Below are 15501 nucleotides of genomic sequence, written 5' to 3'. Positions count from 1 at the left end.
GATAACTGCAGACACTAATCTGGGACTTATCAGATGATATTTCTTTCTTGACCACCATCAGGAAAAATAAGGAGTTCCAAACATGAAAGAAGGATTTTTTTGTAGATAACTGACAAATATAACAAATAAAAATGAAAATACACTAGATAACAGCATTAAGAAATACTATGCAATTACCCTCTGCCATTTTTCCCTGGTTGTTATCAACATCTACATTTTTTGTAGTTTAAGGAATTGTTCCTTGAATTTGTCCCTCTAGTAATGTATTTTGATATCTGTTCTTTAATGTCAAAATTTGGGAGTCTTAGTTTCATTACTGAAGTAAAGAAAGCTTCAGAGTACAGTATTTGCAAAGTCAAATCTAACCTCTCATAGGGGTGACCCAAAGGATTGGATAAACATTAGTAGTGACCACCAACAGGGAAAAACAGTTGAATAGGTGAAAAGCTAAAGTATTGCAGTTGTGGACCCAGGGAATGCTTGCTACAAGTATCTTTAGTACAGCGTGCAGCGCACTGCACAAACATGCTGTCAGCTGCTTTCCTGTATAGGGTCTGATCTGTATAAATTTGTTTATTTAATGGGATATACAACAATTGCAGTAAGTAAAGTTATTCCCAGAAATATCCAATATAATGTAGGTTTCTGGAGCATTGCTATAAATTGGATTCCTGTATGTTAGGCTTAAAACGATGTTGCTAGTCCATAGCCCTTTTTCCCAGTTGAGACAATTGCTATACTGTACAATATTATGCAGTATAAGTGTTAGATTGACATTGGTTAATGTAAATGGTTTAAAACAATTAACCAAACATGACTTGTGATAAAATTATTTGTTCAGTTTGCCCAATACTGTACTTATTTTTATAGGAAAATGTTGAAATTTTGTATGTTTTATGAGGAAGACAAGTTACAGTTTTAGAATATTTCTTCATTTTCACATTTTAAAAAAACGTTTTTTGTCCCATGTTCATTGTAATGAAAATTTTAAGTCAATTATTTGCTCGATTTATGCTGCTGTTATTATTATTATTATTATTTATTTTATTTTATATCTTATTTATTTATTTTTTTTTGGTCTATGACAGTCAACCTATTCGACTGGGTGGTTTTTATAGCATGAGGTTCTGGGTTGCATCCTGCCTCCTTAGGAGTCCATCACTTCTCACTATGTGCGCTGTTTTTAGTAGCACACTCTTCTGCATGAGTCCTGGAGCTACTTCAGCATCTAGTTTTTCCAGATTCCTTTTCAGGGATCTTGCGATTGTTCCTAACGTTCTTATGATTATGGGCACAGTTTCCACTGGCAAATCCCATATCCTTCTTATTTTGATTTTCAGGTCTTGATACTTATCAATTTTTTTCTCTTTCTTTCTCCTCTACTGTGGTGTCCCATGTTATTGCCACATCAATGAGTGAGAATTTCTTCTTGATTTTGTCAGTCAACATCACGTCTGGTCTATTGGCATGTATCACCTTATCTCTCTCTCTCTCTCTCTCTCTCTCTCTCTCTCTCTCTCTCTCTCTCTCTCTCTCTCTCTCTCTCTCTCTCTCTCTCTCTCTCTCTCTCTCTCTCTCTCTCTCTCTCTCTCTCTCTTAATGAGAGACTGCTGTGACTTAGTCACATGGCTCCATCATGGAATATTCTTTCTCATGCCGTAGATTTGTGACGAGCAATGGAGCCCTCGAACGAGGGGAAATCGTTCCCCCCGTTTGACTCTAAATGTCTCTCTGTCCTCATTTTCTTCTACTCCTTTTTTATTTCTTCCTCCAGGTTATTTTTTCAGCTCCCTTCCATCTTCCTATCCACCCTCTATGACTACTGCTTCTAGTTTTTTTTTTTTTTTTTCCAACTCTTTGGCTTACATAGTGTGGATATTTCCACCTTCATTAAATCTCCTGTCTGTGTGAAAGGAAAGAGCATCATACCTTGGATTGGGGTTCATGTTCGAAGCTAAATGTGGGAACTGTGATTGGGAGTGTCACCCAACCCGATGATGTTTGGACCTGAAGGGTGTCAATATGATGTCATATTGACACCCCGGGGGTGGAATTATCCCTGAGATTAGCCAGCGGGTCCTGGTCCGGTGCCAGCTCCTGTTGGTGCCAACCCCATTTTGGAGGACAAACCAGCCGATGCTGATCCCCCAGCACCAGTCCTTGCTGGTGCTTCTGCCTCTTTAGAGGCAGAGCTGGCTACTGCCAGCAGTAGCAAGACAGTTGAGGTGGTCTCTTTAGAGAACACCTCTGCTCTCTCCATCTCGATTGAGATGGAGAGAGAAGAAACTAAAAAACCCCTCAGTGTCAAAGACACTGAAGGAAAGGATGTTGGCTCTTTCAAGGTGGTTATTCCCCCCAAGAAGCCAACAAAACTGCCCACTAAATTGCCTCCCCCAAGTAGAAAAAAAGAGCTCTCCCAATCCTGTAAAAAGGAACCATACTGATGGTCCCAGATGGAAATAAATTCACTTCCATAATTCATTGGAACTGTCAGGGACTCCGAGCAAAGTATGAGGAAGTGAAGCTTTTGCTCTATGAGCATTCTTCTGTAGGGATATGTTTGCAAGAGACCATGCTAGGTGAATATACCCCTTGTCCTAGGGAATATGTTCACTTCAGAACTGAATTTGATTTGGAAGTGGGAAATCACGGTGGATCCCTCATCTACATCCGTCAAGACACTCCACACTACCAAGTAAAACTAAATACTCCACTTCAAGCTGTGGCTGTACGGATTAATTTAAGAAGGCAATATGTACTATATGTTCCCTTTACATTCCAGCCAATAGTCACGCCTCCCAAGAGGACTTAATATCCTTAATGTGGTAACTACCAGAGCCATTTCTTCTTCTTGGTGACTTCAACAGCATACATCCATTTTGGGGAGATGCAACATCAAACCAAAAAGGGAATATGATGGCATCTATTATAGAAAATGAAGATATAGGCCTTCTTAATACTGGAGAACCTACCCATTATCACATTCAGACTGGCATTGTCTCCTGCATTGACCTTTCAATTTGTAGCTCCAATTGCAGTGTTGATTTTAACCCTTTAACGCCGACTGGACGTATTTTATGTCGACAAAAGTTGTCTGTCGGGTGCCGAGTGGACGTAAAATACATAGACTACAAAAAAGTTTTTTTAAATATTCGCGGAAAAATACTTATGGGCCTCGTTTATGAAAAATTTTAAATCATGCGCCTTGAGGGATACTGTGAGTTCACAGATCACACTGTTGTTTTGTTTACAATTGTGACCCAGCTACGCATGCGCGAATTTCTTTCTTATCCCAAAAGAAAGCATCAGCTAACTCTGCTGAAAATCTCAGAAATTCTTTAGTCACTTTGTCGTAATTTTTGCACTGTTTTCTATTAGCCGTTACATAAAGTTTTATACATTAAAATGTGCGCAATTTCATGTAGAATACAACAAAAAATAACTCATGGTTGTAGCTTTTATCAATTTTGACATATTTTCATATAAATCACGATAAGTGCCAAAATTTCAACCTTCGGTCAACTTTGACTTGACCAAAATGGTCGAAAAATGCAATTGTAAGCTAAAACTCTTACATTGTAGTAATATTCAATCATTTACCTTCATTTTGCAACAAACGAGAAGTCTCTCCCACAATATTTCGATTTATGGTGAATTTTTGAAATAACTTTTTCCTTATGTCTGCGCGCGCTGACTGCTGAAAATCTTGTAAGAGCCTGACGCCGTCTCTTCCAAACACGTGTGTGTTCGTGTGTTCGTCGTCCATCGGAGTGGACAAGACAACAAGAGCATCTCATTTTCTTTCTCTAAAGGAACGCGATTTCAACCACACAATATTTCCATCTGTTTCTCCCTGACCATTGTTGTCTTGATGTATGTACAATCACCACCACTTGCATTGCCATGCAAGCATTCTAATCATGTACTCATAATGTTCCAACGAATCTTCTGTATCAAACTGTGTGTATGTTTCTGTTTGTGAAGACGCCAAACGTCTCGCCATTCTGATGGACGACGAACACACGAACACATACGTGTTTGGAAGAGATGGCGTCAGGCTCTTACAATCTCAGAAATTCTTTAGTCACTTTGTCGTAATTTTTGCACAGTTTTCAATTAGCCGTTACATAAAGTTTTATATATTAAAATGTGCGCAATTTCATGTAGAATACAAAAAAAATAACTCATGGTTGTAGCTTTTATCAATTTTGACATATTTTCATATAAATCACGAAAAGTGCCAAAATTTCAACCTTCAATCAACTTTGACTTGACTGAAATGGTCGAAAAATGCAATTGTAAGCTAAAACTCTTACATTCTAGTAATATTCAATTATTTACCTTCATTTTGCAACAAACGAGAAGTCTCTAGCACAATATTTCAATTTATTGTGAATTTTTGAAAAAAAACTTTTTCCTTACGTCCGCGTGGGCTAACTCTGCTGAAAATCTCAGAAACTCTTTAGTCACTTTGTCGTAATTTTTGCGTTGTTTTATATTAGCCATTACTTAACATTTTATATATGAAAATGTGCCCAATTTCATGTAGAATACAACAAAAAATAACTCATGGTTGTAGCTTTTATCAGTTTTGAAATATTTTCATATAAATCACAATAAGTGCCAAAATTTCAACCTTCGGTCAACTTTGACTCGACCGAAATGGTCGAAAAATGCAATTGTAAGCTAAAACTCTTACATTCTAGTAATATTCAATCATTTACCTTCATTTTGCAACAAATGGGAAGTCTCTAGCACAATATTTTGATTTAAACTTTACAGCTGAGCTGTATGGCATTTTAGTAGCACTGGAACATATAGCAACACTCCCAGTTTCTAGCTACACAATATTTTGTGATCCTAAATGTGCCTTACAGTCCGTGGAAGTCTTCAATACTGGTCATCCCTTAGTGTTGAAGATCTTGTAGTGGATCTTCTTGCACCATTATAGAGGAAGCATTGTTTCTTTTTGTTGGGTTCCTGCCCATGTGAACATATCTGAAAATTAAGAGTCAGACCAGCTAGCCAAGCTAGCAGCACAAACTTTGATACCGAGAAAATGCCCTGTTCCATATCGTGATACAATCCATGATATATGGAAATACATCCAGCTTTTATGGGTACTTCAGCGGGACAGAGTAGGCCCCAATAAAATGAAAGAAATCACTAGTCAGACACACCCTTGGAAATATGACCTAATACCAAGGAAATGGGAGGTTGTATTGTATAGATTATGTATTGGCCATATGCGTTTAACTCACAGCTATGTGATGAATGGGGAGAATGAGCCCGTGATGATTGCTTAGTTCTGCTGACTGTTAGGCATTTGCTGGTTGAGTGTCCCAGTCTAGTGGAACTTAGGAATCGTTTTTTATCGTATAGCAGTGAAGCAGGTGGTAATTATAGCATGGCAAAACTGTTGGGAGAAAGTATATGTAATAATAACGTTATCTCTTTTATCAGAGAGGCAGGTCTTCTCAAATATATTTGACAGCTGTGCGGTCTTAGTATATTCATTTTTTTTTTCTCAAGTTATACTGTTTTTATTGGATAAAATTTATCAATAGTTCTTTTTAGCAGAAATTTATTTATTTATTTATTTTTTAAGTTATAATTTTCTTTTTTGTTTTTTCTTTTTTTTGTATCAAATTTATATGTAGTTCTTTTTAGCAGAATTTTATTTTTAATTTTGTTTAACATATTATAAAAGTGAAAAGATCACATTTAGTATTCGGCATCAGTGACCTTGGTAATTGTGTCACCAGATAACCCACAATCAATTAATCAGACTCTCTCTCTCTCTCTCTCTCTCTCTCTCTCTCTCTCTCTCTCTCTCTCTCTCTCTCTCTCTCTCTCTCTCTCTCTCTCGTCGATTGTCCGGCGTCTGGTCTCTCTCTCTCTCTCTCTCTCTCTCTCTCTCTCTCTCTCTCTCTCTCTCGTCGGTGTCTGGCGTCGGCTGGTTTCTTAAATTTCTCCGTATGATGAAAATGAAACCCCTATTGCAGAAAATTATAAAATTATCCTGATAATATACTAAAAAAATATGAAAACAAGCCAGTTATTGCTTAAAAACAACCCTGCGCCCCAGAAACGTCTTTGAAGAGAAGTAGGGTCATCTACGAATTTACGTGCGTGGTGGAAAGATGCCACTCTTATATCATGATGACTACTATCAAACTCTCCAAGTGTCTCTCCTGTCACCTCCAAAAACATCAAAGAAGGCCTGAAAGAGAACTTGTAAAGAACACCAAAATCATAGACCAGGCAACAAACCACCGATGCTTACGGCTTCTGGAAGCACTACAGTACATATTTTAGAAAAAAAAAGCCGAACATCAACACGGTGAAGGGAACCGAATTTGGCTGTTATATTGCTGTATTTTAAATATATGCACAATATAATTATATACCAAGTAGCGGAATACTAGCTTTGGTTTTTAATTTTTTCAAGTATTCTCATATCTCTCTACACTTGAATAGTTATTGTTTCACTGATATGTACACAAGTTACAACAATGTTCTTTGTAGGTCCTTTGAACTAATTCTTACTTTTGGGTACTGAGTATCTGAAAGTATTTTTCTTCAACTTTTGCTTTAGGCTTACCTACTGTTACAAAAATAAAATAACCTCATTTGTAGAAAATTTAATGACTTCAAGCTTGAAAAACTTCATCTTACTTTGCAGGTGTATTGCTTGAACTTCTAGGGGGAAAGGCAGCTGCTGAATTTGGTAAATCCTTTGACTCAACCCCCTTTGAGTTTTCTGATGAAGATCCTGCTGTAGACTATTTTGGTAAAATTTTGGAGAAAGGTAAGTCAGGGGTGAAGATACAAATAAGTATATATTTCCATTTGTATTCACAAGATGCACTCTTGCCTCATACATAGAGTCATATAGCGTGAGAATGTTGTTTTGGATAGATGATTGACAAATGACAATTATTCAACAATAAAGTGTTAAATGGCCAAAAGTACCCCAATGCCTGGCTTGACAGCCAATTTCATAAAACCAGTCCATCAACTTATTCAAAAACAAAACTAGAATTTTCAAGATGACTGTTCTTTAATGTACTGTATTGACTTTTTCAGGTGGTTTCAGCTATTATGGTGAAGATACCCTCTACAGTGGAACTGATGGACGAATGATGGAGGCACAAATTTACATGGGTATTATTTATTATCAGAGACTCCGCCACATGACAGCAGATAAGTGGCAGGTAAATTGCTTGTTAAAAATTATCACCATCATTAACATTTTTAGCTCTAATTTTCCTCCCTCGAGGTTTGACTTAAAATTAGTTCACACCAATTTTTTGTGTTGCTTTTCTTTTTGCCAGTATTCCTATCTCATCAGTCTGTTTTCATATTCCATAATTTTCTTGGCCTTTCCATTGTTCTCAAACATACATCACCATGTTTGAATGGGTAAACTGTGTTAGAGGCAATCAAACGGATTTTCAGTATTATAGATTTTTTTATTTCTGATGTGAATTGGAGTTTCAGTTTTTATCCCTTCTTTAACTGATTGGATGTAAAAGATATTTAATCACTGAAAAATATTTGATAAGCCCAACTGAACCATACAACAAATATTCACACTACCAAGATCATGGTGATGTATATCACACAGTGATGGAGTAATTTAGGGAGGATATGAAAAAAAGAATTTTATTCAATAATGGATGAGTAGTGATAATATTAATAGCGTAGAATGGTAAAAAAAATATAAAGTGGAATAAATATGGTACTAAGTAAAGTTTAAAGTTTTTATTAACAGTTAATTTGCACAGATTACAGTACCACAGGAAATGGGCAAGGTTGACAAAAATGCAGTGAAACTGTGAGGCCCAGCATGTGGCAGAAGGCCTTCACTAGGCCAGCTTCACCATTCTGCAAAATTATAACAACACTAGTGTCATCCCTTACAATAATTATGTGGTAGAAGTGAGAGAATAAGTAAAAGCAGACATCATCATACTTACATTTATTGTACTAGTATAGAAATATTTAATTATATTTCTTTTCAGATGATTGTGTTGTCAAGATCATCTGTATATCTATATATGTAGTCCTTTGGGCCATTATGATGATATTGGAGAAATTTTATGGAAATTTTTGCCAGTCTTGTATCCATGGTTGTCCCTGCTTTTACTTTTTCTCCCACGCCATCATATACGTTGAGAACAAATCCAGTGTTGTGATTCTGTAGGTACTGAAAGTCAAAATACCCTCAACTGTGATTCTGTAGGTACTGAAAGTCAGAATGCCCTCTACTGTGATACTGTAGGTAGCCCTCAACTGTGAATCTGTAAGTACTGAAAGTCAGAATGCCCTCAACTGTGATTCTGTAGGTACTGAAAGTCAGAATACCCTCAACTACTAACAAGTTCAAAGTCTTGGCCCTCTTAGCTCCATAACATTTCTGTCAGTTTTGCTACTTTCTACATGCCTGTATTGCCATACTACAAAATTTGTTTATTGTAAGAATATAATAATTTTATTCCTCCAAAGTTTTCCTGCTATCCAATTTTGCCTGTCCTTATCGTTAGTTATTTTAGCTTAGGTTTCCTAACAGTACCTTTAATTATTTAATCCAGTAAATGTATTAATTTGCTGGAAAAAAAGCATTGTAAACCATGCCTCCCTATGTCTAACTTCCAGAACATAAACCCTTCGTACAAACATAGTAAAGTATTCTAAAGGTAAAGGTTACAGTAAAATGAAAAGTATTATTTCTTATGTTACTCACCAGTCTTGGCCAAGCAACGGAATGCCTGACAGTAATACAAGTGACTGAGAGGAAAATGGAAAGATGATTACTAACCTTTGGTACTCCTTTTAGTCAATTTACTGCAAGGCATAATTATACTTGGTTAACAATTAGTAAATTTACTCAATAATTAATAACAGTAGTTTAAAAATTAATACTAGGGCCACACATAATTAATAATAAATAAGCTACAATTATAAAGATTCAGCAGTGCTGTAAAAGATTAAATTCTTCATCGCATGTGGATGGGTCCAGATGAATGCAGGGCTAGCAGAACTTTTCCTTGGTCACTCACAATAAAGGCATCCCTCTGGAAGAGAGAGGTGTCGAAATAACTGTGGGATTGGCAAGAATTGAAGCCTTGATATCATGCACTTGGAATGCTGCGGATTCCCTGACTAACAACGTGCCCACGAATGGCACAGCCAATCAAAACTCACTTATATCGCACTGCTCACAAATTAGAATTAGACAAGCATGCAAATGATGGGTGGCAGGCTGAGGAAAGGATCGACTAGGGGAACAAAAGGAGGCTTTACTGATGAATGGAGAGAGAGAGAAATATGTGTAAATCATGGGAGAGACTTTGGGGGGTTTGTTAACGAAAGTCAAGAAATACTTCAGTAGGAGGAAAAACAGGCCACCAGAATACTCAAGTCTTAGGCTTACTGTAGAAGTCCAAATCACTGATCCAGTATATGGGTATCCTGAACTGAGGCCCATCACACATGGGGTGCTGGTTGGCAGACCTGCGGAGTGGTTGAGCGAGAAGAAGGGACATCTGCTCACTACCAGAGCCAAAACACTTGTGAGGACAAACCCCAGGTGCATGCGGCTGAGCTTGGGAGGCCAGAGCTCCTCAGGGTCCAATATGATTGCCGCTTGAGGTAGATACTTCTAGTCTTTGCAGCTTCTCTCTTGCGGCAACCTGGAACACAAGACATTTGGGCAGTAGAGGATGAAGGATACAGGAAGGATAAAATGAGAGAAATATGCTATATTGCAGCCATTTGTACTTTGTTTACATGGAGGTGGCCATTTTAGGAGCGAGGGTTAACCCTGCACATAAAACTTAATAAAAGTTAAATTTATTAGTTTTAATAACTAGGGAATAAAAACTATCATGGAGCAGTTTATTGACCAAAATCTGGGGTAGGATCATGCATAATAGCCAGAACATAGTACTGTATTAAAACATGTTTTTTACAAAATTTGAATGTAATCACTTAAAAATTTTTATTGAAACAATGTATTGATATAACTATTAATATTGTTATCCCAGGCCCCAAAGGATGCCATATTGCATATAACCCATTTATATTCCAGGTAAGACAAACTGGTCCTGTTGATGTACTCACCCGCCAGCCCATCAAAGGACGCAAAAAGGGAGGTGCTATAAGATTTGGAGAAATGGAACGTGATTGTCTAATATCTCATGGGGCTTCATACATGTTGCAGGACAGGCTGCTAGGATGTTCAGATCGTCATGAGGTATGTTCTCATATTAATTTAGAAAATATACAGTACGTATATATTTTTTTTTAATAAAGACTTGGCAAGGGGTTGTTATGGCAAAAAATTCTCAACTGTTTATATAATTTATTGAACCCATAGGTGGTATGATATAAAAATGAACAAAAATTTAAGCGTTGAATGTAAGAATCAAGTCTTTAAAAATTAGGTAACAGCAGTTAAATACAGTAATAAAAACAATATGGTATGTCAGTCAGATTGATTTTATATTGAGTCTTTTCAATTCTAACTTTAATTTGTTTCTCATCATTACTAGTGTAGACAAAGCTGGCCAGTGTTCACATTATGCCTTAGAAAAATGATACAGGAGTTAAGGCCAGTTGCTGAATTTTGAGCTTTTGTATAATTTCTCATAGACATAAAAACGTTGGCCAGCTTTTGTCTAATTGAAGACTCATTGTAAAATAAATTTGATTGATACTGCCATTGTATTTAACAGAACATGTTTAAGAGAGGGTCTGCTTCCTTTCTAAACAAAAATATATAATACATGTAATAATGGTGATTTTCAAAGTTAGTATGAATTTACTGAACAGCCATGAGTTGGAAGCTAGAAAAATAATATACTGTACTGTAATGATAAAACTTACTTTGAATTCAGTGTGAGAATTATCTTAACGTAACAACATACTAGTACTTTACTGTACAGTCAATCCTTCCTATGAAGTTGCTTGGTATGTAGTTATTTATCCATATGATGGTTTTCTCATAAGAGTATTGTAAATGAAATGCTATGGAATAAAAAATTTGCCAAACCAGTCTCCATGATCACATTTTTTAAAACAGCCACTTATAATGAAGCTGAGAAACAGTGTATTCCCACTCTGAGATAAGCTGGAAAGAAGTGGTGAAGGGATTTCATTAAAAAATCAATTTAAATATGAGAGAAAAAGAAAAACCCTCTTACATACAGTATTAAAATGAGATTAAATGAAGTCTACATTTGCTTTTATTTCTTACTGTTAAAAAATTTTCAAACCCAAAAAATCAGTCCTGAATTTTATTTTCTTTTGCATTCTAGTATCTGTTGTTGTTTCTTCTCTTTTTGTCATTCACTTATCTAATCTTTTCACTAACTAGATCATATGTTTTCCCCCCTCCTTTTCTGTACATTTCTACTATGAAAGTCCACCTTCTAAACAGTTGAAGGGATGTCAAGCCAAACTTTGTACAAAAGTGGACCTTCAAGCTGGAGAGTGAAGCAGGGATGTAGAAGGTATAAAAAGAGGGTAGCTGCTGCCTGATATGGCCTGAATTACTATGTGCAGTGGAAACATGGGCACTGACAAAGAAATGGAAAAATTTTGAAAGGGTGTGACTACATAATGTTAGGATTTGGTGGCAGTGCATTGGGAAGACTAAATTACAAATGAGAAGTTGTTGAGAGATAACTTGTTCAGCAGCCAGAATATAGACCAAATGAAAGATTGAGATATTTGAAGATTTGATGAGGACTGAGGAACATTCAGAAAAGTAGTAGATATGGAAGCAGCAAGATAAAGATCTGAAGGAAAGTTTAGAAAAGAGGTATTTGATTAAGACCCAGACTTGATGGGGAGTTCAGGTATAAAATGCACAAGACAAGAAAGTAAATTAAACTCAGTGCCTATTTATTTATTTACATATTAGTTTTACCAGATCACTGAGCTGATTAACAGCTCTCCTAGGGCTGGCCCGAAGGATTAGACTTATTTTACGTGGCTAAGAACCAACTGGTTACTTAGCAACGGGACCTACAGCTTATTGTGGAATCCGAACCACATTATAGCGAGAAATGAATTTCTATCACCAGAAATAAATTCCTCTAACTCTTCATCAGCCGGCCGCGGGAATTGAACTCCGGCCCATCGAGTGACAGTCTGAAGCTCAACCGAGTCGGCCAACAAAGGGCTAACTCAGTGCCTAACCTCATAAGGGAAGAGCTGATGTAAAAACATTTATTGTACATCCACACTGTGACTAGTTCATTCAGTAATACAGTTGATAGAAGGATTTGGGCCTTCACATTATCAATTGGGTGGAATAAAACTAAAATAGTTTTTGTTTTCTATCTCCGACAACTAAAAAATTCTTTCCCATCCATTGTTCGTTTTTTTTTTTTTTTTTTTTTTTTTTTTTTTTTTTTTGGTTCCTTCATTTTTGTGACTTTTAACTATGGTTCATCCCAACAATTTACTCCTTACATCACCAGCTGTCGCTCTTGTGAGAGTTCTTGGCTATCTTATAGTTGAGCATGTTGTTAGGTCCTGTGAGTAATTGAACAGCACCATGTGTTGTAGAGGTCATAATTAGGCTTACTAAATGTATCATCTAATTTTTGGAAACCATTCCTCCTAACCTTTGGTTTGACCAGTGTTGCTCTGGTCATTCAGTCCAAAGACTAAGCGAGAACACCATTCTGACTCTTTGTCCATGGAATTGATGACTTTCCTGTCACTTACTACTATACCATGGTGTAGGTTTAGATAGAATTTTTTCATTTTTCGCCATTGTAAATTACAAAAGAATTTAGATAAAGTAAACCAGAAAACACTTAAAAGATTCATCTTAATAGTGGACGTTTGTTTAATTGCAGGAATGGATATGTGAGCAGTGTCAAGAGTCTATGTCGCCGATTATAAAACTGGAGGAGACTACGTATCACATTCGAAGTAGGCTACCAATTTGTGCACTCTGTGGACCATCTGCAACTTTGCATAAGGTTACAATGCCTTATGCCTTTAAATATCTGATAGCTGAATTGGCATCTATAGGCATCAGTACAAAGTTTGGTATAAAGAAACCTGAGGAGAATAATTCAAAACATCCACAAGTGTTGGTGAATGGGGATATGAATAATTCCTGTATAGAGAATGGAATTGATGAATAACAGGATGTGTAACATGCCTCCCAGTTAGTTGTAATGACCTTTCTATTGCGGTACTAGCTGCTTTCTTCTCATACAAGAGCAGGATGTGTAAATTGCCATACAGTGTCCCTCAGAAGCTCAGTAATTGCTGTGATACCAATACTTATGTTGTCCTGTGGTGTCAGATTCACTACTAGTTATTAATGAGAATTGTATTGGCAAGTTTTTGATATTAAGTTTTAATTTTTGTGACTGTAAAGGATAGCAATTGTGGCTCAGTGTCTATGAGTCTATGATATTGATGAATGAAATACCTTGGGAAAAAATTTTGTTGGCATTTTGTTTGATTTTTGTCATTGTAAGCAGCTAAATTTATCATTTAGTTTTTTCTTATGTTTGTTTCCTCCTTCCCCTGTATGCTGAATTTAGCTGTGTACAATATAGCACTGATAATTTCAACCACTGTCTGTAGAAATAGCATTTGTGACCTAATGCTTTACATAAGATTCAGAAGGTAAAAATATACATTTTTATTTTTATAACATCTTATTTGAAGATAATAATTCCTAGATTCTGAAACAATTTATTTCCCCAAATGTAAGCCTAATAAGACTCTTAAATTTTGAAGCAAATTTTGCCCAATGTGAAGTCTAATACAACTAGATTTTGTTCCTACAGAAATATAAAAAAACCTTTTTTATAGGAGTATCCTCCAGTGTGAGCCAGAGATGGTATAGCCGATTCACTTAAGGTAGATTCTTGGGCCTATTAGACGTTTGTTTGGCGGCCTGTGATTGGCTGGTACTGGAAGGTATGCAGCTCACTCACGGTTTCATTTTAATGTCTGTAGCTCAGAAAACTTGAAATATGTTTATGTTTCTTCATTTATCTCATGTTTTACACAAAATAGGAAAGTTTTGGTCATACCATAGGATTCAGTATTAATTGTACAACTAAATTGAGATTTCCTGAAATCAGTAAGGTAAAACACAAAGGAATTACAACGAGTAAAAGTGAAGAGAGAAGCATTTCATTCTTTATACCTGTTTTTACATATGGTCGGATTTTGCATCATTCATGCGATCAAGATAAAATAAAACTTGTGTTTTCATACAATAAATTCACCCTGAATACGCTGGTGCTTTCAGATTTTAGATGCGTGTGATATGTGAAGAGAAAATGAAGAATATGTCTTATTATGTTGCATCCGTACTTGAATCAGTTTGAGTAGTGCCGAGAGACGGTGATCTGCAAATAGCGAAAGCTTTGAGGCGCCGTTGACAGTTGCCAATTAGTGATATGAGAAGTTTGCAGTTTCAACAATATCTACCGTATTATTATGTCATTAAAATTTCTGTAAATAAATGCATAGAATTCCCATTATGACAGTTGAACACTTTCACTCCAATATCATATATGTCCATATGTCTGAACATATCTGATAGAAAAAAATGAATAATCTTTCACCAGAATGTTTATTTCCTTTATATACTCCATGTACAACAATGTTGAGGAAACATTTGCTTAGTTTACTCCTGAGATAATTCATTATTCTTGAATCATTTAATTCATATCTGAGTAAGTGTAATTCCCGTAAACGTTCCCACACCTCTGCATCACTATATAGCGCATGTAGGATAATGAGACGAATCGGAAGACTGTTATAGCTTTATATATTTAAACAAAAAGAATGGAAATTCATACTGATGTATTATGTCATAAAACAAAATAAAATCATATACAGTAGGCTTACATTGATAGTGTCATTAGGCTATCTATATGAACAAAAAGAAAAGAAAATCTGACATATTTTGTTATGTCATTAACATTACTGTATTTAAAAAAATTGAATGGAAAATCATACATATAGTCATGCCATTACCTATTGAAACAAAAAGATTGAAAAATTTTACAGATACATTGTTATTCCGTTCTATATTGAAACCAAATGAAAGGAAATTACAAACAGATATACATTGTTATGCCATTATACATTCAAACAAAAAAGGAAACTCATGAATATACTGTAGTTATGCAAACACCTATTTAAAAAAATGAAAATTATAGATACACTGTTATGTCAACACCTTTTTAAAGACAAAATGGAAAATCTTAGAGATATACCACTGTCAGTGTCATCATCTCTAATACAATATCATCACTGTCACTTTCGTCATCTCCAGTGTCAATAACAAAACTTTCAAACATATATATGCTCTCTAGCAACATCTTTACTCCTATACTCATCTTCAAATTTCTTGACATGGTGAGAATATTTCCTCCAGTCTTCTGTTGTAACTTTGTCTATCACCAGTCTCGTAAGCTGCTCAACAGTTTTCAGAGATTGACT

General features: G+C 35.9%; 1 protein-coding gene across 2 annotated transcripts in view; it reads left to right on the top strand.

The window, feature by feature from the left end:
- The window catches only part of RpI135 (RNA polymerase I subunit Rpl135), a 164906-nt gene extending 151213 nt beyond the window's left edge, over positions 1-13693 (top strand). For both annotated transcript variants that reach the window (XM_067083406.1, XM_067083407.1), the window contains 4 exons: positions 6686-6811; positions 7090-7217; positions 10097-10261; positions 12879-13693. In XM_067083406.1, coding sequence (XP_066939507.1) covers positions 6686-6811; positions 7090-7217; positions 10097-10261; positions 12879-13172 — 713 coding nt within the window. In that variant the 3' untranslated portion in view covers positions 13173-13693. The remainder of the gene's footprint in view (positions 1-6685; positions 6812-7089; positions 7218-10096; positions 10262-12878) is intronic.
- Positions 13694-15501: the final 1808 nt, after the last annotated feature.

The sequence above is a fragment of the Macrobrachium rosenbergii genome, chromosome 40 (genome assembly GCF_040412425.1).
Source record: "Macrobrachium rosenbergii isolate ZJJX-2024 chromosome 40, ASM4041242v1, whole genome shotgun sequence".
Taxonomy (NCBI): domain Eukaryota; kingdom Metazoa; phylum Arthropoda; class Malacostraca; order Decapoda; family Palaemonidae; genus Macrobrachium; species Macrobrachium rosenbergii.
Note: the sequence above shows the minus strand (reverse complement) of the source record. Positions and strands in the feature narration are given on the sequence as shown.